Genomic DNA, 22,246 nt, shown 5'->3' on the forward strand with positions numbered 1-22,246 from the left:
GAAAATTTAACTTTGAAAATTCATTTTTATGATAATGTAGTAAGGGATCATATGTGTATTTTATAAGTTGTAAAGGAGTCTTTATTAAAAAGTTGGCTGTTCAATTCTTTTGCATAACGAGGCTCATTCTATTGAGGAGCTTAGTAGAGGCTGGAAAGATTTTTGAAATCTTTGTTGTTAAAATGTTAACTTTTGTGCTTTTATGATCTTGGAGCTAGTGATAAGCACTGTATAAAAGTTTAGGGGTGAGATTTTCAGAAACACCTAATAGACTTTCAGTGGGACTTGTGCTCCTAAATCACTTAGGTGCTTTTGAAAATCCCACCTTCAATCAATCAATCTAATGCATCCAGCTTCTGTGCTAGGTCACAGAAGTCTTGAAGATTGTTATTTGTGGTACAAGAGTTCAGATTCAGGTTGTTCTGAATCAGTCTTATGAAAAGTAGGTCACTTTAGTACTGGCCGCCTGATTCCAGCATGATCTGCAAATTCACTCGTATGTTTGAGTTTTCCAGAATAACATCTAGGGCTCAATTCTGCAAGTTACCAAGAGCTCTGGCCTCTGAAACAATTAAGCATTTGCTTAATTTTAAGCATGTTAATATTGATTGAAATTAAGAGGACTTTTATGCTTAACTTTAAGCTTTGTGTTTTTTGGATTGGTGCCAGAAAGTATACATACCACATGCTTTGCAGTGATATGTATACAAAATGAATAAATGATTCTTGAAATTACATCTTTTAACCAAAGTATAATGACATGATGTATTCCCCTAAAATAATCAATTTTTCTAAAGTGCCACTTGTAAAGGAAAAATAGTAATTTTTCTTGGCCAGATTGAAATTTAATTCAGCTTTACTATGGAAATTTTCTAAATTTTGTCTCCGGAGTGAATGTTTTCTTGAATTTCTTCCAGTGAAAATAAGGACTTGAAGATGTGTATGGTTCTAAGCAGAACATCCATTTCTTCAGTGATGCCTTTCAGTGAGAGTAGTTAGGATACAAAGTGCCATTTCTAAGACCATAGATGGTAATCTGTTAATATTCCCATTATAAGTACCACTACATGAAATGATAGCATGAAACCATTTGGGACCATAATAAGTACATTTCTAGTGATTCTCTGATGTATTCTCACTCACCAAATTGAAGCTTAGGCTGTTTTCAGCACTCCTGTCTGAATCCCAACTGCATTACAAAGGAGATTTCAGAAGGAAGAAGCTATTTGAGGTCAATTATATTTGAGTGTAGACTCTCTGTTCTTCAAGTAAACCACTTTGAAGATATGTCAGGGGAATGTGGTCATTTCTGCCAGGAAATCAGGCAAGCTTTCTAAAATAGAATTGTCTATTCTCTCTGCTGCCAGACAGTTTGGTTATAATAACAGTAACACTTAAAACACCACAACACCTTACTTGGCAAAAGAGTCTCAGAAAAGAGAGTCTAAAACCGGAATAATTTGTCTAAACTCTGGAGTTTAAATAGAATGAGGATCCAGTTTTAGATCACCCCTTGTTTTGGTTTTGATTGGGGGGGTGGGGAAGAGTATTTCTTGAGATTTTGCAGAGCCAAGATTAGCCTGGCTTTGTTTAGTTCTACATTTCATTCTCCTTATTAAGAATGACTTACACTTTGGGCAAAATTGTGCTTGCTTACTTATGTGCATACTTGCATGGAAGACAATAAATGTATTCATGTGAATCAGATTAACAGAATTTGATCCTATCTCTTATAATAAGTAACAGTAACTTTTTGAAAATCTTTCAACATATAAAATATTTTAAATTTATTTTATTCTTATTCTAATTAGCAATGGTTTGTAAATATCTGTAAATCACAAGCAGGTACCATCATGTTTTAGAAAGCTAGGAAACCTTAATGTTAGCTATCTCCAGATTTAAGATATTTATGTGAAGTAGATCATTCTCAAATCTCTCACTTAGAATCCTAATTGGCCTTTGGGTTTTGAGCTGAAAATCTTATTAAAGATAAACCATTTAGATTCTTTCTTCTCACTTTAAAAAATGATATAAAAGTCATTTTAAAACTCCCATATATAATTTATATTCCCTCGGGCTTACTGGATATAGTTTGCAGAGTCAAGTAGATATGAGGTAGAATTTGGTTGGAATACAAGTAATCAAAATCTTTAAGACTGAAAAGAAGTTAACTTAACTTTCAGAGCAATATTTATCTGTAAATAAGAGACTTCATGTGAGATGTGGAGTGCGTGGATCTGTGTGTCCTACAGCAGGGGTTCTCAAGCTTGTTTCATAGCGTCCCCCTTCTTTGTGTCTGTAGTGGTTTACGCCTTCGCCTGCTCCCCCAGGCTCCCGGCCAGCAGCTCCCGCTCTCTGGCTGTCCAGCTCCGAAGGCAGAGGGGAGAGCGACAGCTGCCAGCTGGGTGCCCAGCTCCGAAGGCAGTGCTGTTTCTAGTGGCAGTGGAGAAGTCTGGGTGGTAATACCGTACCATGCCACCCTTACTCCTCTGCTGCTGTTGGTTGCAGTGCTGCCTTCAGAGTGGGATGCCCAGCCAGCAGCCCACTGCTCTCTGGCCACCTAACTCAGAATGCTTTATGATTTCACAGCCTTCTGCTAAGGAAGGTGACCAGCTAAAACGAAACACAGCATCTTATATCTGAAGTGACCTTATTGTGCATACAAAATAGCTAACCCACCAAAAAACCCCAGAAAAACATAAAAACCCCTCTTAATAAAGGACATGATCTGTACATATAGGGTATAGCCGGCCTGGAAAACCAAATTTGTAGTCTCCTGATCATACTTCTAAAATTTATAGAAAAGTGGAAAAACAGAAATTCCAACTGTCATGCTGTCTGAAGGGGTTCATGATCATGAGTGCCAACTTCAGGGAAGACTGTCAAAATCACAGCAGACACCCCAAACTGGTGTTGCATTCTATAATTAGATTTCACCAACCCTGTAACAAATGTGAACTCCTGGATCGCTGTAACAGTCCTACCATGGAGTCACAGACTGTCTCCTTGGGCACTCCAGTGATAAATGGTCACTTACACCAAAAATCACAAAATATTCAGGTCGCTCCCAGTCACTTACCCTGGATCAGTCTGTACCTTTGATTTCATACCAAAGACAATGCTGGTAGCCAATCCTATAGTACACTAATTAAGGATTTATTAACTAGGAAAAAGAAATGTTATTTTCAGTTTAAAGCAGGCAACATCTATGCACAAATGAGTTCAGTCTATGGTTCCAAAAGGTGACAGAGATATGTAATCTGCCAGAATTGAATGTCTTTTTAGGGCTAACCCAGGTTGACCCCATGAATCTCTGCTTTTTGTTTCTTAGCTCCAGCCCCTGTAAGAGTTCAAACAGCAAAGAGATGAAAAATCTTCATGTTAGCTATCTTTATTTCCCCCTTCCAGAACTCAAACTCCTGGGATGTGCTTTCTTGCACATAGCACCGTCATGGGTGTAAGAGGGCCATTCTACCAGCCTTTGAATGGCGATGTTCCACAATGGTTCATCTGGTCTTGATAGTTCTTCTGGATGGGGAGGGGAACCACTTTTTCTGACTCTGTTCACAAATTTCAGAGCAGGCATTTTTACAATGATGAAGAAAAACCATATAGCACTGGATATAGACATTACATGTAAGATTAATGCATGCAGCAACTTACAAGCATCTTATAGAGTCTAAACACTGAATATATTCTTACAAGTTCAACACCGATCCTGAACAACATGAACATACAGGTGAGCTGGTCTGGCTTCCAGCTATGAATTTGTCAGTGCTTAGCTGATGCCTACAGCCTTGGCAAGAGCTGGCACTTCAACCATAAGGACTGGCACCATAAGCTGGCACGTTCAACCATAAGGACTCTCCTCCCTTGTAGTTGGCAGCAGGGTTTGAATTGAGGCAGTTTTGATCCTCAGTACAGACCCCTAACCCTTGAGCTAAGGAATTGTTTTGCCTTCTGTGTGGAACACTCCAAGCAGGGCCGTTTCTAGGGGCGGGTGAGCAGGACATGCCTACTTCCAGGAGGCACCATACTTCTATGTCGCTCGGGTTTTTTGTTTTTATTATTATATTTTGCTTGCCCACTTGTGGAGGGGAGGAAGGACAACTCCTGACTCTCAATACTATCCATGTCTGTTAGGTTAACTTTGCATATTGGAGACATGTTGATCAGTTATTTGGATTTTCTCCCTTCACTGAAGTGAACTAGAATGCTATCCTGCTTCCAGTGAGAGCAAATCAATGTTCAAGGAAGCAAATCAGTAAGAAAAGATTGAATACTTACAAATGTAATATACATTTAAAACTCTCATATAACAGCCTCCATTGGGTTTTCCATCATGCAGTGACAACAGTGCAATGGTTATTCATACCAGTGTGAAAATAAAAACAATTCAGTTTAGTTTCTTAATTCTTTGAAAACAAGGTCCCTGTCCCAAAGACTGGTAGGTTCCACAGATGAGTGCCCCTCCTGACATACCTCCCCACCCCTTTTTACTGAGGAGGCTTACACTTCTGCAGGCTACATACATGTGAGTCTAAAATGGTGAGAGAGAGACTGCCCACAGTATTTTAGAGCTTTATAAAAAAACACAAACCCTTAAATTCCATCTGTGGAATGCAGATTATTGAGCTTTGGTGTCATGTGCTTATGAAGACATACACTGCTTAATAAACTAGCCTTCATATTCTGTCCCATCTTTAGTTTGAAGAGTGTCTTAAATGGAAAAATTCTAAACTAAAAACAGTCCTGTTGTATCCAAAATAATGCTTCTAGCAAAATTCCATTAGATGTCAATTAGCCCTAGAAGAGAGTGTTTCTGCTAGGAGTGTGGACTGGTGATTAGAGAGCAAGACTGAGAGGCGGCAGTTCCTAGTGCCTTTACTCACTCTGCTAGTGATTTGCTTTGTATGATGGGGAGGTCACGTAACTGTTCTGTGCATCAGTTTCCCCATGATAATACTTATTTACCTGCCATTTGGGAGTGTTGTGTAGCTTAATTCATTAATGTTTCTAAAACTTTTTCAGATTCTTGAATGCTGTAGAATTGGAAACTGATTATAAAAGTCAAACATATATGTAAAAAAATTATGTAGGATACAAATTAGATTAAAAATTAAACCAGGCCTGAAGAAAGCAGAAACCAGTACTGGGAGACCGTTCTTATTTTTGTCCTGATCTGGAGTTCTTTATTGAAGCAAAATTAAAAGATGAGAATTTGTGTGAGTAAAAAGGTGTTTGGGATTGGACCTCTTTAGCACTGAGACATCACAGAAGAAACAGAGTGGAAAATGCAAATATTCTGTCTCTTCGATGCATAAATTAAAACAAGTGTAGTGTCTCACTGTCTGGAATAAACTTCAGCTGATATTAACTAATCCTTCTAAAAATTTAAAGAAACAGTAGCATACTGGATAAACTTGTAAAGTGCAAACTGAAAATCTGTTAATCTTCTAAATGTTGATCTCCAGAAAACAGCAGAGATTAGTTTTTGAGTAAGTAAGGGAGAAATAATTTTTAAAGACACGTATGAAAAACAATTATTTTTATTCTAGGTATCTCAAATTTCATACACTAGGGATCACTGCATCTGACTGAAATTATCTGCTAGTCTTCAAACTTCTTTCTCCACTTCATGTTGACCCATTAAAATAGAATCTCCTGCCAGCATTTATAATTAAAACCCTCCACATCCCACTGTTGTTTGTGTGGATGAAAAGATCATGTAAAAGTAGAAACATCCTTGGTTTCAAATCTCTGTTAGATAGAGTTGTTGGTGTGATACTTTGTGTGTTTCCATTGTTTCTGTTAGAGGAACTCATATCAGTAAACACATTCTTCTTGACTGGATCACTGTTAGGCAGCTCCAAGGAGAGAGGGACAGGCCCATTTTGTTTTACCATGAACAAATAGGCATATTTCAATCAATGTGTGATCAAGTTACACATTCAGAAGATGTTGTCCAAGAACGCAGGGCACTTGTCCATGGGAGGATATGGCTGCCGGGAGAGCATCTGCATCTGTAGGGTTTTTTCTGTGTTTGATACCCAGGGCTCGGTTGCTACAGTGATAATGTGTGATAGATAGAGAGGTGGCTGGTTGGTCTGGAAATGGAGTCGAGGAGATAATACTTGCTTATTCAACATCATTTACTTCTTCAACATAGGCTTTTTTTACTGTATTAAAAACAAACAAAAATCTTTGAAAATAAACCCAAAATATTGTGATTGAATCCATAATCTTAGTGTTGTTCTATCACACAAGCCTGGAAATTCAAAAGTTATGGTTGCCATAGTAACCATAACTTAGTAACACTGGATCTCATGACATGTGGAGTACTGTTGGATTACTGTTCATGGCCATGCTGTTAAATGTACGCTACAGTGAGGCAGTGAGATGTGACTGAACTAACACTGTGTTGGAATGTGCTGACTTCTGTGCATTGAAATTTCAGGCCTAATATTGCACCGACTAGGACTCCATTCTACGAGGAGTGGTTGCCCTTGGCCCTAAGATTTACCCTCCTCTATTCAGTGAGCTTGGCTGGCTGTTCAGCATTACTATGGACTTGATCCAGTTCTCAGTGAAGTCCTTGAAAATCCCAGTGACAATTATTAGCTCACATTTTATTGGGGAATAAAACTAATCTGGGCTTTCAATATCAAATGAATTGAAATTGGCTGTTGTGCCATACATTGCTACAGACAGAGCAGCCCTGGCTCATAGAGGATAAGTAGGTGGAGGTAGGAGTCTGAAGAAGCCAGAAAAACCTTTAAAATTTTTTTTTTTTAATAAAAGGTATCCCTAATCCTTTCTTTGCAATTGTTTTATCTTTCTACTAGCATTTATTTTTCATAGGATGATACATTGCACAACCTACACACCTTCCCCCAATAAAACTAATGTAAAATGTTTTTGTTTTATTTTAAAATTAAAACTAGCATTCTTACTAAAAGCAATAAACCACACCAGGAGTTAGATACCGATGAATTTCTCTGGAGGTTTTGGGCCTTCCATTTTATGTGTCACAAAGAAGCATGTATCACTAGTCTACCAATACATGCCTGTTGTGGCTTATTCCTACAGTAAAGCTACTAATGGCATTAAGTTATTTAGCTTTGACAATACAAATATACTAGAGAAGTTATTTGCAACTCCTCTAGAAGGGAACTTTATGGTATTTTTATAGAGACCATAGATTACTTTATCATAAAGGATTCCTGAATTATGCTTATAATATTATTCCATATTTCTTTCATACATTAAGAAGTTAGTTAGTTAATGCAAGTGGGTTCATTTTAAGGCCACTTGAAAGATACTAACTACTTTTAATTCTTTCCATGCCTGCTGTATTTCAATTTTTCTTCTTTTTGTTTTATTTTCAGAAACACTGATTACTTTGCATAATGTGGCATTTCATAAACGCTATAATGATGTGTTTTCTTCAGATATTTGTTATTTTTTGTTTTGTTAGGTAGTTTAGAATATTTTTAGATTCGTTGAGTCCCCACAAACAGCTTATTGCATGCCAGACTATGTTCTGTTGTTCCTCAGATTGTCCACCAAAGCATTTATTTTTCTCATTAAAAGATGTCAGCATGTTGTGTTAAATTTGTTTTGCTCTCTCCATCCTTACTGGAGGGTTGGTGTAATAGCCTTGGTTTAGATTGCTTCTTTTCTCTCATCTGGGTGTTCTGTTCCTCACAACAGCAACAAAATTCACATCAATAAATCAGAGTAAACCTTTTGTCACTTGAAGAATACTTCTTTTGTGTGTCCAAATAGTGTTTTTTATTGTGAGTAAATTGGAACTCAATAATAAAAACATGTTCGTAAAGTCATAGAAGCATGCTTTCTACACCCCTCTGGCAAACGCTTGCCGAGTTTTGACAGAAACTTGTTCTAGATTTTATATGTTGAGGACAGTTGTTTCCTCATGCTGTAGTCTTCAGTGTCACGGTCACATGCTATAATTTCTTCTTTAGTTAGGGCCTGATCCTAGGCCCACTGCAGTCAGTGTTAAAAATCTCATTGACTTGCGTGGGATTTGTTTCATACCCTCAGTGTGCATGACAGATGTAGTGTAATGGATGCGGCAGATGACCAGTATTTATATTTATCCTTACTCTTCAGTAAGTGTCCTCTAACTCATTCACTACACACTGTCCATCCTGTGCACTGAGGACCCTCACTGAGGGGTGAGGAGTTCTGATTGGTGGAAGTGATGTTATTTTTGCTTTTCTTCGTTCTAGCTTCTGAGAAGAGTGAGAGTGTATCTCTGCCCTTTTAGCTGCAGGGAGGAGTGGTGGCAGGATTTCCCCTTCCGACTGACACACTAGCAAATGGGAATATTCTTCATTTCTAGTTTTTGTGAGGTCAGCAAATACATCCTCCATTCCTATCTGCAAGAACATGAGGGATTTCTGTCCTCTTCCTCTCTGACGCTTGGTGTGATGGGTGCTCTTGTTTCTGAGGTAGTAGTTGATCTTTTATTCCTCCCTTCACTCCGTGTACTAACAGGAAAGATGTGACATCTCTTATGCAGCTGGGTCTTACAGAGAAGTATTGGGTGGTGCTTCCTTCCATAGCAGAGTGGGAATAGATGCTGTGGTGTTACCACTGCCCGCTTCCAGGAAAAGAGAGCATGTATCTCACTCAGAGAGTCAGGGTGTGATCTTGGAGACAAGGGATGGGGGAGAGGCAGAAGGTCACAAGAGGCATGACATGACAGGATTAACACTAGACCTTGTGTAACTGCTAAGCTCAATACTGCTTCTCAGCCCTCCTTTTCAATCCTGTGACTTGTTTCTTCAGGAGGCAGCAACAGCAGCAGTTGATAGCAATTAACTGCATGCATGATGCTTATGGCTGCCAAATTTGGAGGCCCCCTGAAGCAATGGTGCCTGGACCCAGTACACATGGGATCCTGTCTTACTGCACATTGTAGGGATTTAAGTCTAATGATTCTTAATGGCAATGACTGCTGCTTTATTGGGATGGTAATTACGTTTAATTGGGAGGCTACAGGTGATTTAGTGGTTCTTAGTTCTTTGTGTGTCTCAATTTCATCCTGATTCTATTTGTTTGCTTCTTAAACAACAGCAGTTTTCAATCCCTGCTTAGCTGTGATATACACAGAGCGTATGAAGTGCTTAAAAAAAAAAGAGTACTTGTGGCACCTTAGAGACTAACAAATTTATTTGAGCATCAGCTTTTGTGAGCTACAGCTCACTTCATCGGATGCATGCAGTGGAATTTCCACTGTATTTCCCGCTGCATGAATCCGATGTCGTGAGCAGTAGCTCACGAAAACTTATGCTCAAATAAATTTGATAGTCTCTAAGGTGCCATAAGTACTCCTTTTCTTTTTACGGATATAGATTAACACGGCTGCTACTCTGAAGTGCTTCAGGATGTCTTGCTCCGGCTGCGAGAACGTTCCCTCCAAAACAGTGACATACACCGGGTCACTGTGTTAGGAATCTCACATCTGCCCCTCCTCCAGCATTGGGCAGGATTCAAAGTTTCAGTTTTGGTGCATTGTTAGTGTGACTGAATTTTTTTTTACATATTTCAGACAATATTATGCTGCGGGAAAATATAAACACAAACACACACACACACAGTGTGTGTGTTATGTCTGTAGTACATACGTAGGGTGAAATCTTGAGCCTTTTGAAGTTGGTGGGAGTTTTGCCATTGACTTCAGTGGGGCCAGGAATTCTCTCATATTTTGCTTGTGAACAATAATTATCAAATGTATCTGCAGAGATCAAAGTGAATTGTAATATACTACTCTTCTGTTAACCTTGTCCCTAAATCCACTTGTTCTGCTAAGCCTATCAGTAACAATATCAACATGATATTCTTTTATTTTATTTGTTCACTGTATACTGTTGAAGGCAGCAATTTTAAAACTTTGTCGATTGCTGGGCAAATGCAATGTGCAGTGACGCCCATGTGTAGTTATCTATATAATAAGATTACTGGGATGTCACTCTCTGTGTCACTCTGAAGCCTAAACTGTCTAAATCAGTGTGAAGTGATGGAAGCTGCTACAAGCATGGTTGAGAGCTTTCAGTCTGTTACTGTCCAATTTTTTAATTTCTCAGTCACTTTGACTTTATGAATTACCGTAGCTGTACATCACACAGGTATAAAGTATGTATCTGTGCCATGCCGAGAGTTTTAGACCTTTGTGATATTGGAGGTGGCTCAACCGATTATTACCCTTACTTAACGTGCATGCAGCAATTTTATTGGTTATATGAGGGTGACTGGACAGACAGTGGGTTACCCATCTCCTGTTTTGGTCAATGGGCCTGAAGCCAGCAAGTGGCTGCTGTTTCCCTACAGTTTATCCGCATGGGGGAATGAGGCTGCCCTTAATGAGGTTGGCTGCCTCCTCCCATTGTTTTCAATGCGACTGAAGCCATCCCCACACACACAATGGCTGCCACACTATCATTGATGTACTACACAGGGAATGTGAGGAGAAGTAGAGACTCTGTGAAAGGTGAATGGGGATAATGGGGTGCTGGGGAGGACCAGGAGTCTGATGATGTTTCAGGGGAATGGGGTGCTGTGTTGTTTGGGGACAAGAGAGAGGCTAAGCTGGGCACAGAGGATAGTGGTGGGGATGGGAGATGGAGGGGGTAGAACAACAGCTCCCCCAGCCTGGGTGTAGTGGTTGGTAAGGGGGGTCCCCTCCAAGCAGCCAGGGGAAGGCAGTGTTGTAGTGTTGCCAGCTCTCACAAACTGATCACAAGTCCCAGGATTTTAGGGATGACTCAAGAAGCTTCCCTGTGCCCACAGTCTTCAGGAGGGGTCATGTTGGCAGCACTCTGTTCTAGAGCCCTGGGGCTGAGGATGCAGACCTGCCCTGCCACTGAGCCCTGCCTTCATGTAATGCCCTATAGGAGAGAAAGGGTCCAGGGGCAGCATGATGTGGTTGGAGGAGGGGGAATTTGGGAAGTGGTGCTACTGGGACCTGGGCAGAGGAGAAACCCCAGAGCAGTTGGAGAGTGGGGGAGTCAGGGAAATGGTGCTTCGGGTACAAAGAACTAGAACAGAGGTTGGTATGTTTGAGTTAGGTGAAGTGCACTGAAGTTGTCACATGCACATTATTAAATTGCAATTTTTACATGTTTTGCATTCATATGCTTGTTGCCTAATATTTTTGTCCAGGAGTCACATGACTCTACAGATTTCATGGGGGCAATAGCACAGACTTTCAGCTAGTGAGATTATATAATCAATACATGATTACTATTTTTTACCTTCTCAGGAATTCTGGAGGTTTTGCACTGTGTGTTGGTGGAAAGTCCAGAAGCTCTAAACATTATTAAGGAAGGACATATTAAATCGATTATCTGTCTTTTGGACAAACATGGAAGAAACCATAAGGTATGTAAGATATTTCTCTGAATAAAGGAACTGCACTGAATAAGAAAAGCAGGTTATCTGTAAAAGTGAAATTCCAAATGGTAAAATGTGTATCTCATTCGAAGGGATGGGGTATCAATACAGTTCCCTTCAGTAGTCCATGCTGATTCTTAATGTTCTAATATGAAAAGTAAATTACAGTGAAAAGAACTTAATTTCTTTTATAGGTTTTAGATGTCTTGTGCTCTCTCTGTGTATGCCATGGAGTCGCTGTGCGGTCTAATCAACATCTAATCTGTGACAATCTCCTACCAGGAAGAGATCTCCTCCTACAGACACGCCTTGTGAACCATGTGAGCAGGTAAAAGAAAAATATTTACTTAAATATAGATCATCAAAGCAAAAGGAATCTGAGTTCTTGTGCTAAGACGATATCTGCAGTCATTAAGAGAAAAATCTATTTAACCATAGCACAGGAATCACCTCTGTGAATCTTTCTAAAGACAATGTGTTAACTGGCATATTGTGGCTTTGATAAATTATATCCATAAGAATCTGAACAGGAACTATAGCCAGCTGTCGTAAGTAAAAGCAAACCTAAACTTAATTCTGGGGCAGTGTTGCAGTAGTTAGAGAACCGGACAGCTCTAAATGGCTCCCTGATACACCCCCATTCCTACACTGAGCATATGTTTATGCAGGAGAGAATTTGACCTTTCAAGTGAAGGGTCCTATACCAGCAAATAAGTAATTTAATCATTGAGTGGGAGGAAAAACGTAAATATAAAAATGTGAATGATAACAATGTGATAACAAAAAGAAAAGGAGTACTTGTGGCACCTTAGAGACTAACCAATTTATTTGAGCATAAGCTTTCGTGAGCTACAGCTCACTTCATCGGATGCATTCAGTGAAATTTTTTATGCTCAAATAAATTGGTTAGTCTCTAAGGTGCCACAAGTACTCCTTTTCTTTTTGAGAATACAGACTAACATGGCTGCTACTCTGAAATGTGATAACAGACTTTTTAAAAGTCTTTTAAAATCAAGATTGGATACCTTCCTTAAAAAACAAAACAAAACCACAGGCTCTAGCTCAAACAGAATTTATGGACTTGTGAAATTGTTGGGTGAAGTTCTATGGCCTGTGTTACACAGAAGGTCACACTAGATGATCACAATGATCCCTTCTGGCCTTAAAATCTATGAATGAACTTCTGTACCTCATTTTAGTGATCTATATTGCTAATTTGCACGAATGGCTGGTATACCATTATGAATTATTGGATTTACAAATTGGTGAATAAGTGAACATTTATTTTACAAATTTATTGTAGTTTTAGTTATAACATTTCACAGTAAAGTGTTCTGTAGTACATTTTATAAGTGTAATAAAGTCCTAGTACTGCAGAATGAGACCATTCTACAGTATCTACTCACTATACTTTTTCTGTTGGTGCGGGAAGAGGCTGTCATTATTGTGTGTGCAAATTTGAAGGTGTGCAATGTGAATTAGTAAAGTTGTACAGTAGAACCTTAAAATTACAAACACCAAAGTTACGAACTGACTGGCCAACCACACACCTCAGCTGGACCCGGAAGTATGCAATCAGGCAGCAGCAGAAACAAATGAAAACGAATAAAAAAAATTAAGGGAAAGGGAACTGTTTTGGTGCTTGGTTCATTTAAATTAAGATGGTTAAAAGCAGCATTTTTCTTCTGCATAGTACAGTTTTTCAAAGCTATATTAACTCAATGTTCAGTTGTAAACTTGAAAGAACAACCATAAGATTTACAAACAACCACTATTCCCAAGATTCTACTGTACTTAAAAGTGCACAGTATTATTACAGGTGTTTGATTAGTAGTGCTGGTTTAATTGCTGAAAATTACAATTTTGATTGAACTGTATGGGAAGCTTTTCCACCAGAAATTTTGAAGAACTTTCATTTTGTTCTTCACTTCTAATGAAACAAGACATACATTCAATAAGTGGTAAACACAAATTGAGAAAAAGAAATCTAACTACTGTAACATGTTCTTCTAATCTGTTTTTATGGCTACCCATTTTCCCCCTTTGTTTTAAGCATGAGACCCAATATCTTCCTTGGGATCAGCGAAGGCTCCGCCCAATACAGAAAATGGTACTATGAGCTTATGGTGGACTATGTGGAGCCCTTTGTGACAGCAGAAGCTACTCATCTTCGAGTGGGCTGGGCTTCAACAGAGGGCTATTCACCCTACCCTGGGGGAGGTGAAGAATGGGGTGGAAATGGTGTTGGCGATGACCTGTACTCTTATGGATTTGATGGTCTTCATCTGTGGTCAGGTAAAGCATTTTTAATTTTTTGATAAAGGGATGTGGGACAGCCATTTCCAGTAAGTCTGTGGTATCTAGCAGCATCAAAATAAATCATGTATGTAGATGACATGGGGAGTAGATGGCCAGCCCTCTGTGGAGAAAGAGCTGGTTAGGGACTATTTAGAAAAGCTGGACATGCACAAATCCATGGGGCCGGACGAGTTGCATCCGAAAGTGATAAAGGAATTGGCGGCTGTGATTGCAGAGCCATTGGCCATTATCTTTGAAAACTCGTGGCGAATGGGGGAAGTCCCAGATGACTGGAAAAAGGCTAATGTAGTGCCAATCTTTAAAAAAGGGAAGAAGGAGGATCCTGGGAACTACAGGCCAGTCAGCCTCACCTCAGTCCCCGGAAAAGTCATGGAGCAGGTCCTCAAGGAATCAATCCTGAAGCACTTACATGAGAGGAAAGTGATCAGGAACAGTCAGCATGGATTCACCAAGGGAAGGTCATGCCTGACTAATCTAATCGCCTTCTATGATGAGATTACTGGTTCAGTGGATGAAGGGAAAGCAGTGGATGTATTGTTTCTTGACGTTAGCAAAGCTTTTGACACGGTCTCCCACAGCATTCTTGTCAGCAAGTTAAAGAAGTACGGGCTGGATGAATGCACTATAAGGTGGGTAGAAAGTTGGCTAGATTGTCAGGCTCAACGGGTAGTGATCAATGGCTCCATGTCTAGTTGGCAGCCGGTGTCAAGTGGAGTGCCCCAGGGGTCGGTCCTGGGGCTGGTTTTGTTCAATATCTTCATAAATGATCTGGAGGATGGTGTGGATTGCACTCTCAGCAAATTTGTGGATGATACTAAACTGGGAGGAGTGGTTGATACGCTGGAGGGCAGGGATAGGATACAGAGGGACCTAGACAAATTGGAGGATTGGGCCAAAAGAAATCTGATGAGGTTCAATAAGGATAAGTGCAGGGTCCTGCACTTAGGACGGAAGAACCCAATGCACAGCTACAGACTAGGGACCGAATGGCTCGGCAGCAGTTCTGCGGAAAAGGACCTAGGGGTGACAGTGGACGAGAAGCTGGATATGAGTCAACAGTGTGCCCTTGTTGCCAAGAAGGCCAGTGGCATTTTGGGATGTATAAGTAGGGGCATAGCGAGCAGATCGAGGGACGTGATCGTTCCCCTCTATTCGACATTGGTGAGGCCTCATCTGGAATACTGTGTCCAGTTTTGGGCCCCACACTACAAGAAGGATGTGGATAAATTGGAGAGAGTCCAGTGAAGGGCAACAAAAATGATTAGGGGTCTGGAACACATGAGTTATGAGGAGAGGCTGAGGGAATTGGGATTATTTAGTCTACGGAAGAGAAGAATGAGGGGGGATTTAATAGCTGCTTTCAACTACCTGAAAGGGGGTTCCAAAGAGGATGGCTCTAGACTGTTCTCAGTGGTAGCAGATGACTGAACAAGGAGTAATGGTCTCAAGTTGCAGTGGGGGAGGTTTAGGTTGGATATTAGGAAAAACTTCTTCACTAGGAGGGTGGTGAAACACTGGACTGCGTTACCTAGGGAGGTGGTAGAATCTCCTTCCTTAGAAGTTTTTAAGGTCAGGCTTGACAAAGCCCTGGCTGGGATGATTTAATTGGGGATTGTTCCTGCTTTGAGCAAGGGGTTGGACTAGATGACCTCCTGAGGTCCCTTCCAACCCTGATATTCTATGATTCTATGAATGCTAGGGCATTTGGGGTAAAATGCAGAATCAGAGTTCCATTCTGGGTTTTTTTAAGTTGACTACTTTCATCTAAAAGACAGTTGAATTCAAAACAATGCAATTTATAGATGGAATCATAATCTGGTTCCGCCCAAGGCTTTTTTTTTTTTAACAGTGCATTCCAAAGCTTTGCTTTAAAACTTCAAAGGTACAGAAAATGAAGTCTGACAAGCATTCTCACAGTGGTAGACTGGATTTCTAATCCCTCTGTGATATTATAAAACCAACATGAGATATTTAGGCCATATCAATTTGGGGTGGGGTGGGGGTTCTTTGATATACTCATTTTAGTTCAAATGTTTAGAAATTCTTAAAGCCAGACAATGGGGACTTACGTAAGCATACTGGCCTATCCATTCTGTGTATGTGATGCATATTGAGTTTGTTTGAATATGTAGTAAGGAAACTTTTGTGTCATACATTTTAAAAGTACTTCTCTGTGTTTCTGTTCAGATAGAAGGGAATGCATTGATGGTGGGGTTTTCAAAGCCACCCAGGTGATTTGGACATAATCCTTAAGCAGCTTCGAAAAATCTCAGTGTAAATGTGTAAACCACTCCTGTAGATGCCATTACAGGACATGTTCTGAGAAGTTTAGATGCTGGATATTAAGTATGTATGCATGTGATGTGTGTGAATGGGTTATCTTAATAGAATACAATATATGATATTCACCAGGTAGGGAAGATGGAAGAAACAGAGACTATTTAGCAGTGATATAAATATTTTAGTTGCATAAATTTAGATTGACTGCATGTCTCATGAATGTTTGTGTGTTTAGACTGGAAATCCAATCATAAAAGTGTCACTGGCCCAGGATAGAATTAATCTGAAATCATAGTTTTTACCCTTACATGAGAGAAGTATTGTGTGCTAACTGTAGGAGAGGCACTGGATATACTATTGGAATTAATCAGTTTTGTTTTTTCTTTTGCAAAAACCTTATTCTATTGCTGACTGAGGCCACTGTGGTGATATCAAGTATCACAGAGAAAAATATGTTCTCCATATTTGTCATAAACTTATGCCAAGAAAGCCTATGCATAGCACAGTATCCATATATTTCTATTCTCTGACACTGTCTCCCTTTTTTCCTCATCTGTGCTGATCATGTGCATCCCCTGAGCTGAGGTTTGTTTGTTTTTTAAACCTCTATCCCTGGCATGTCTTCCTTCTGAGTCTCCTGCAAACTGAATAAGTTTGCCAGTTGGAGCTCTTGTCCCAGTGACTTAGACTGGTGAACTAAAGAAGTCTTGCTAGATGGAGAAGGTACCTTCTCCTCCACAGAACTATGAGTTTTTAATTCTCTGTTTAGCTGGGGTTGAAATTAGAGCTGTGTGATTGTGAAGAATTGGACCTTATAGGTCACTGTACGTTGGAAATGAAAGGGATGTTTGTGTCGTCGAGGTGTGTGTGAGAGCATTTGGATATTCTGATCTGGTAAGGCGTGTAAATTGAGGTTGGTCTGGATGTTAGTTGTCCCAACTGATGTTTTTAAGTGTTGAATTGATAGGATATGCACTTGAGCATTAATTGAACTCTAAGGGTCTGCCTACATAGTACCAAAAACAACCCCCCTCACCGTGGCAGTGAGTCTTGGAGTCTGGATCAATTGACTCAAACTCCTGTTGTGGGGCTAAAAATAGCCGTGTAGATGTTTGGGCTTGGTTTGGAGCCTGAGACCTCCTCAGCTTCAAAGGAATCATAATGAAATATCTCAGAGACGCAGCAGCACGGGAGCTCTGGGATGGGCAGGAGGTACTGTAGGTAAGAGAATACTTTAGAAGCCAGAAACTACTTAAATATAAAATGAATGGAGCGGGGGAGAGTGGTTTTGTTTTTTGAGAGAAAACAGTAGAAATTTTCTCTCTCAAGAGTGCTCTTGTACTTTGTTCCTCTTCCAGGATTCCAGTAATCTCATTTTCATTTAAGGTTGCTGTTGCATTTCCAGAGTGAAATGTAACATAATGTCCTTGAGCTGTTTTTGTCCCAGCAGGGGTAACATACAGTATGTATTTTTTGTCCATGATAAATTGCACTCAAATATCTGGTAACATATTAAGCTGTTGCTTCTTAGTGCTGATCCTGGAAAGGTCAGGGAAGAAATGCCAGTTACCATAAAACAAGACAGAGGAGAAATTATTTTTCCAATTTACATATAAGATTTACTTATGATTATGATTGTTACTATTTAATACATGGAGAAAGACTTGCAGCTGATCCTGTGACTTGTGCCTCTGCTGAGTAGAGGAAGATAACAGAGGTCAGTTTTGATTTTAAAAAAAGTAGGTTTGTACGTTCATATTTTTATTTTCCATTTTTGCTGAGAAAATTTCCAGGATTAGAAGCAATTATTCTTTTTATTGAATAAAAAGAAGATCCAATTAACAGTCACTTATATTTTTCGTTGCTATGAGAAAAATTAAAATGACCAGTCTCAAGTAATTTCATGCCACAACAAATAGCCTGATCAGAGCCATCACGTAAAGTAATTAACTGACTCTCCACCGCATGCTCCAATAGAAAATCCCCCCTCAAGCTACTCAGCCTCCACATGCCTGGGAAAAGTGATGGAGTTTGAACATCAAACAAGATTCTGGAGAGTAGAATTTTCAAAACACATAAGGCAGCAGGTATGGACACCTGACTCCAGGAAAATGGAAGGCCATGACATACAATGATTAAACCTGGACTTTTTATCCAGGTCTTTAGAGTCTGTATTGGAAATGATTCCTCAGAGCTCAGCCGGGGATGATCTGTGAATCTAAACTGCACAACCAACATCTCAAATGACCTAATATTATCTAAAGCTAAGTTAAAATTGTCTCGATCACAACTGCTCTTACAAAAAAGGAAGGTTTTTTGTTTTTTGTTTGTTAAGACAGCGTAAAGTTTTTGGGGCATGGAGCAAAGGTCCCTATACCCACAGTTTGCCACCAAAAGGAAGGAAAAGAGACATCTGGGGACCACACAACCTATTGTAATCTCAGTGTTGCAAGGTGATGGGTGCTCATGAGGTCCTAGTGAGCACTGTTTTCCCAGGAGGTTCCTGAAGCTCTTTGGCACAGAAAGGGCTTATCTTCTTTTTGATAAAGAATTCAGTCTGTTCAGCATAAGTCTTTCACTGTAAAGCATTTTCTCCATTCCTCAAGTTATTTTTGTGGCTCTTTTTTGCACCTTATCGAATTTTCAACCTTATTTTTACAGGGAGGACCTGAGAACTGGCAGTGCAAGTGGGGCGGTCCGGTCCGCCACACCAGCAAGATATTTATAGCTGGTACGGCATACCGGAAAGACAAGGGCCCCATGCCGGCAGGTCCTCTGGCACAGCTGTATTGCCCCCAGCCCTCCCACGCAGCGTGTCCTCTCCTGAACCACAGGGCTCTCCCAAGAACCGCAGTGGGGAAAAGAGCAGAAAGTTGGGCTAAGAGGTGGCCCCACGCCAGGAGCTCCTCACGCTGGCAGCTGTACCGCCCCCAGTCCCACCCCCGGCCCTGTCTTCTGGGAGGGCTGCTGTACAGACAGAGGAGACCCTGCATGGAAGGGTTGGGTGGTACAGCCGCACCGGAGGAGCTGCAGGCGTGGGGCCTCAAGTTCTGCTCCTTTCGCACTGTGGTTCTGAAGTCTCTAGTGCAGTGGGAGGGAGGAGGACAGGGACCCACCTCTCCCTAGGGTAAGGGAGGGTGGATCATGGGGAGGGGACAGGGAGAGCGTGGAGGCATCAGGCTGGGGGTCGGGTGGGGAGAAATCATGTGGAGAGTCACGTGAGGAGGTCACGTGCCTCCCATTTTCTGCTGCCCCCCACCCGGTAAGAAATGGATTACATTTGCACCACTAATGAGAACTGTATGTAGTATTCTAATATCTGTTTTACCAATGAAGCATACTGAGATCAAATCACCTTTCTGCTATTGCTTACTACTCAGTTTATGTAACTAAGGGTCACATTAGCCCTTTTTGACACCATAAGTGGCTAATACAGTTTAACTGTAGGGTTCTGTACTTAATATGCACTCTGCTTTGCCCGACGTATTCCAAAAATTATAGGTCTCATTTTTAAAATCCATTTCCAGAGGTTTTTCACTTGCATATTTCTTCCCATATCTCATGTTATAGATAAACAAAATGCCAGAAGTGTGTTATATCTTACCTCCAATTTCTTCTGTAGATGATTCTTCTTGGAGATCAGGAATTTTATATGTAATACAATGAGATGTGTTATTTAAATGGGTGCAGGGGAAGAGAATGATACAGTCTAGGGTTAATTGAAATCAGAGCAAAGTAACAGACACCTCTATGGTGAAAAAGTATTTACAAATCTTCATTATTTCTGTTTTAGAGCTTGATTATGATACCTTTTATTTACGCTGAGTAGTACAGTACTCCACAGAGTAAACAAGCGTACCACAGTCTGGCCCTTAATAATGATACTTCCTGATTTTACATCTTCAAATCACTTTACAAAGAACAAATTTATGTTTATCTTGGATGATGAGACATATTATAGATTAGCATTTTGATATATTTTACTCCACACTATATCATGGGCTCGTTGATGATAGAAGAGAAGATCTAATTTTATTTTTATGATTAAGATATTCAGCACTCCTCATACGTTGTACAGAATTTGATAACTGAAACAAAAGTCAAAATAATACACATTTCTAACGCAAACGTGTGACATGCATTGTTAGTTTAATCTTCAATTAATGTTCTGGGGAGTTGGGTTCGTTGAGTGTATACATTAAACTATATTTACATAGAATATAAAAGGAAGGAATTTTTGACACAAGCTCCTGTTGTGATTGTGGGGTTTGGATGCTCAGTAGTGATATGAAGGACTTTTATTTCCAACCTCCCTGGCAACAAGCACCAAAAGTCTGAAATACTGATCTTCTATTGGTCAGTGGCTCAGAAGCATCCCTAGAGAGCCCAGGTAAGATCCTGGCCAGCTAATGTAGGCATTTTTTAAATAAGGTGTATTTTTTTCTCCTTCAGGTTTTAATCCACTTTTTGGAATTTGGAATTGTGGTGTAAATGGGGGTAAAATTTCAGTTTTATGAGTTTTTTTGAGCCTCAAAATAGGACCATTATTTATTTCCAGATGCATTAAGCACAAATGTGCAATAATTAAAATAATATTTGCAGATGCCAGTGAGTGCATATCTGCACTTTATTACAAGTTTACTATTAATTCTTTGATAATCTAGTATTGATATCTCTGAATCCAGGCACATGTACTCCATCTGTTTACCTCATTATTTTTTTTTTTAAGTAAAATTTTTAGGTTTTAGTGAAACCTTTTCTATGTGACTCTCTAAAGTTGTTCTAAATGTATTTCCTTTTCTCCATAGGCTGTATTGCACGGACAGTGAATTCTCCCAATCCTCATCTGTTAAGAACGGATGATGTCATCAGCTGCTGTTTGGATCTGAGTGCCCCAAGCATCTCATTCCGGATAAATGGTCAACCAGTTCAAGGGATGTTTGAGAATTTCAACATAGATGGCCTCTTCTTTCCAGTTGTCAGCTTTGCTGCAGGAATAAAGTTAGCATCCATTGTAGTTTTTCCTGTTTTCAGTGAACATGTCCAATTATTCCCCTGCTACCATCCCCCTCATTTCCCTTTCTGACATCTGCCTTCTTGGCATGTTGCCTGTTCCATAAAGGTGGAGTGAGGTAAGAGCTGAAAGGAGTCCTGAAGGGATAGTGCACCTGGCATTTGTCAGCATGCGAACATGTTCAGGTAGTTCACTAATATACTCCACTTAGGATTTAACAACATCTTCTGTCTCCTTTCTTAGCTGCCAGCACAACATACATTGCTAACATTCGGTGCCAGGCCAGCCTTTAAGCCAAACTAAAAGAAAAACATCCATTTATGTACATGAATTTTTCTGATTTCTGCAATGTAAAAAAATGTACTTTCCATAATGCACCAATGGCAGTGTAGTCTCTGTTAGTTGAAGATACACAAGCACAATTGGTCAGTTCTGTCTGCTGATTAGGTGCACTCTGGGATTTCTTGCTAAAGCTAAACTCTCATAGCATCGTCTACCAGTAAAATGTTCTAACTAAAACTAAAAGCTGGCTCTTTTGGGACCTGGAAAAGAGCTCTGTGTAAGCTCGAAAGCTTGTGTCTCTACAACTGAAGTTGGTCCAATAAAAAGATATTACCTCATCTACCTTGTCTCTCCAGTAAAATGTTCTAGCACCTATAATCTGGCCTCAGTTACACATGCTCATGTCACTTCCTGGCTGTACTACAGCAATGCTATCTTCCTGCATATGCAGCTGTGGGCCCCCAAGGACCATCAACTAGCACAGAATGCAGTAGCTTGTTTCTTCAGCAACACAGGCTACTGCTAGGACATTTAACCTGTATTCTGCTCACAGTGCAGTTTTCCAATAGAATAACAACTGAGATTCAAGGTCTTGGTCCTCTAATTCAAGGGTGCTCAATGGTTTGGGCTCATGCTACCGAAAAGATTGCTTCACATTTTGGGATCCAGAGTACCGTCTGCAGGCCTGTTGCCCAGGCACAATGGAACCACATGCTGCAAGGCTAAATCCAATCTATGCAGGCCCAAAGCTTTGCTGGTAGCCGCTCCAAGACTGTGGGACAAACTCCTACAGGAATTAACCATCATCAATCATACCTTTCATTCTAAATGCAAAGTGTACTTTTTCCACATTACTTCTGCTAATATATACATATAATACAATGTACATATAACAAATTATATTAAAAAAATCCTCCCCACATAATTTCT

General features: G+C 40.1%; 1 protein-coding gene across 1 annotated transcript in view; it reads left to right on the forward strand.

Moving 5' to 3' along the window:
* Positions 1-22,246, forward strand: part of RYR2 (ryanodine receptor 2) — a 717,900-nt gene that overhangs the window by 353,849 nt on the left and 341,805 nt on the right. Inside the window, exons 18-21 of the mRNA XM_084622892.1 lie at positions 11,291-11,409; positions 11,616-11,749; positions 13,475-13,716; positions 20,829-21,021. Coding sequence (XP_084479018.1) covers positions 11,291-11,409; positions 11,616-11,749; positions 13,475-13,716; positions 20,829-21,021 — 688 coding nt within the window. The remainder of the gene's footprint in view (positions 1-11,290; positions 11,410-11,615; positions 11,750-13,474; positions 13,717-20,828; positions 21,022-22,246) is intronic.

The sequence above is a fragment of the Lepidochelys olivacea genome (genome assembly GCF_965140295.1).
Source record: "Lepidochelys olivacea isolate rLepOli2 genome assembly, chromosome: 3".
Taxonomy (NCBI): domain Eukaryota; kingdom Metazoa; phylum Chordata; order Testudines; family Cheloniidae; genus Lepidochelys; species Lepidochelys olivacea.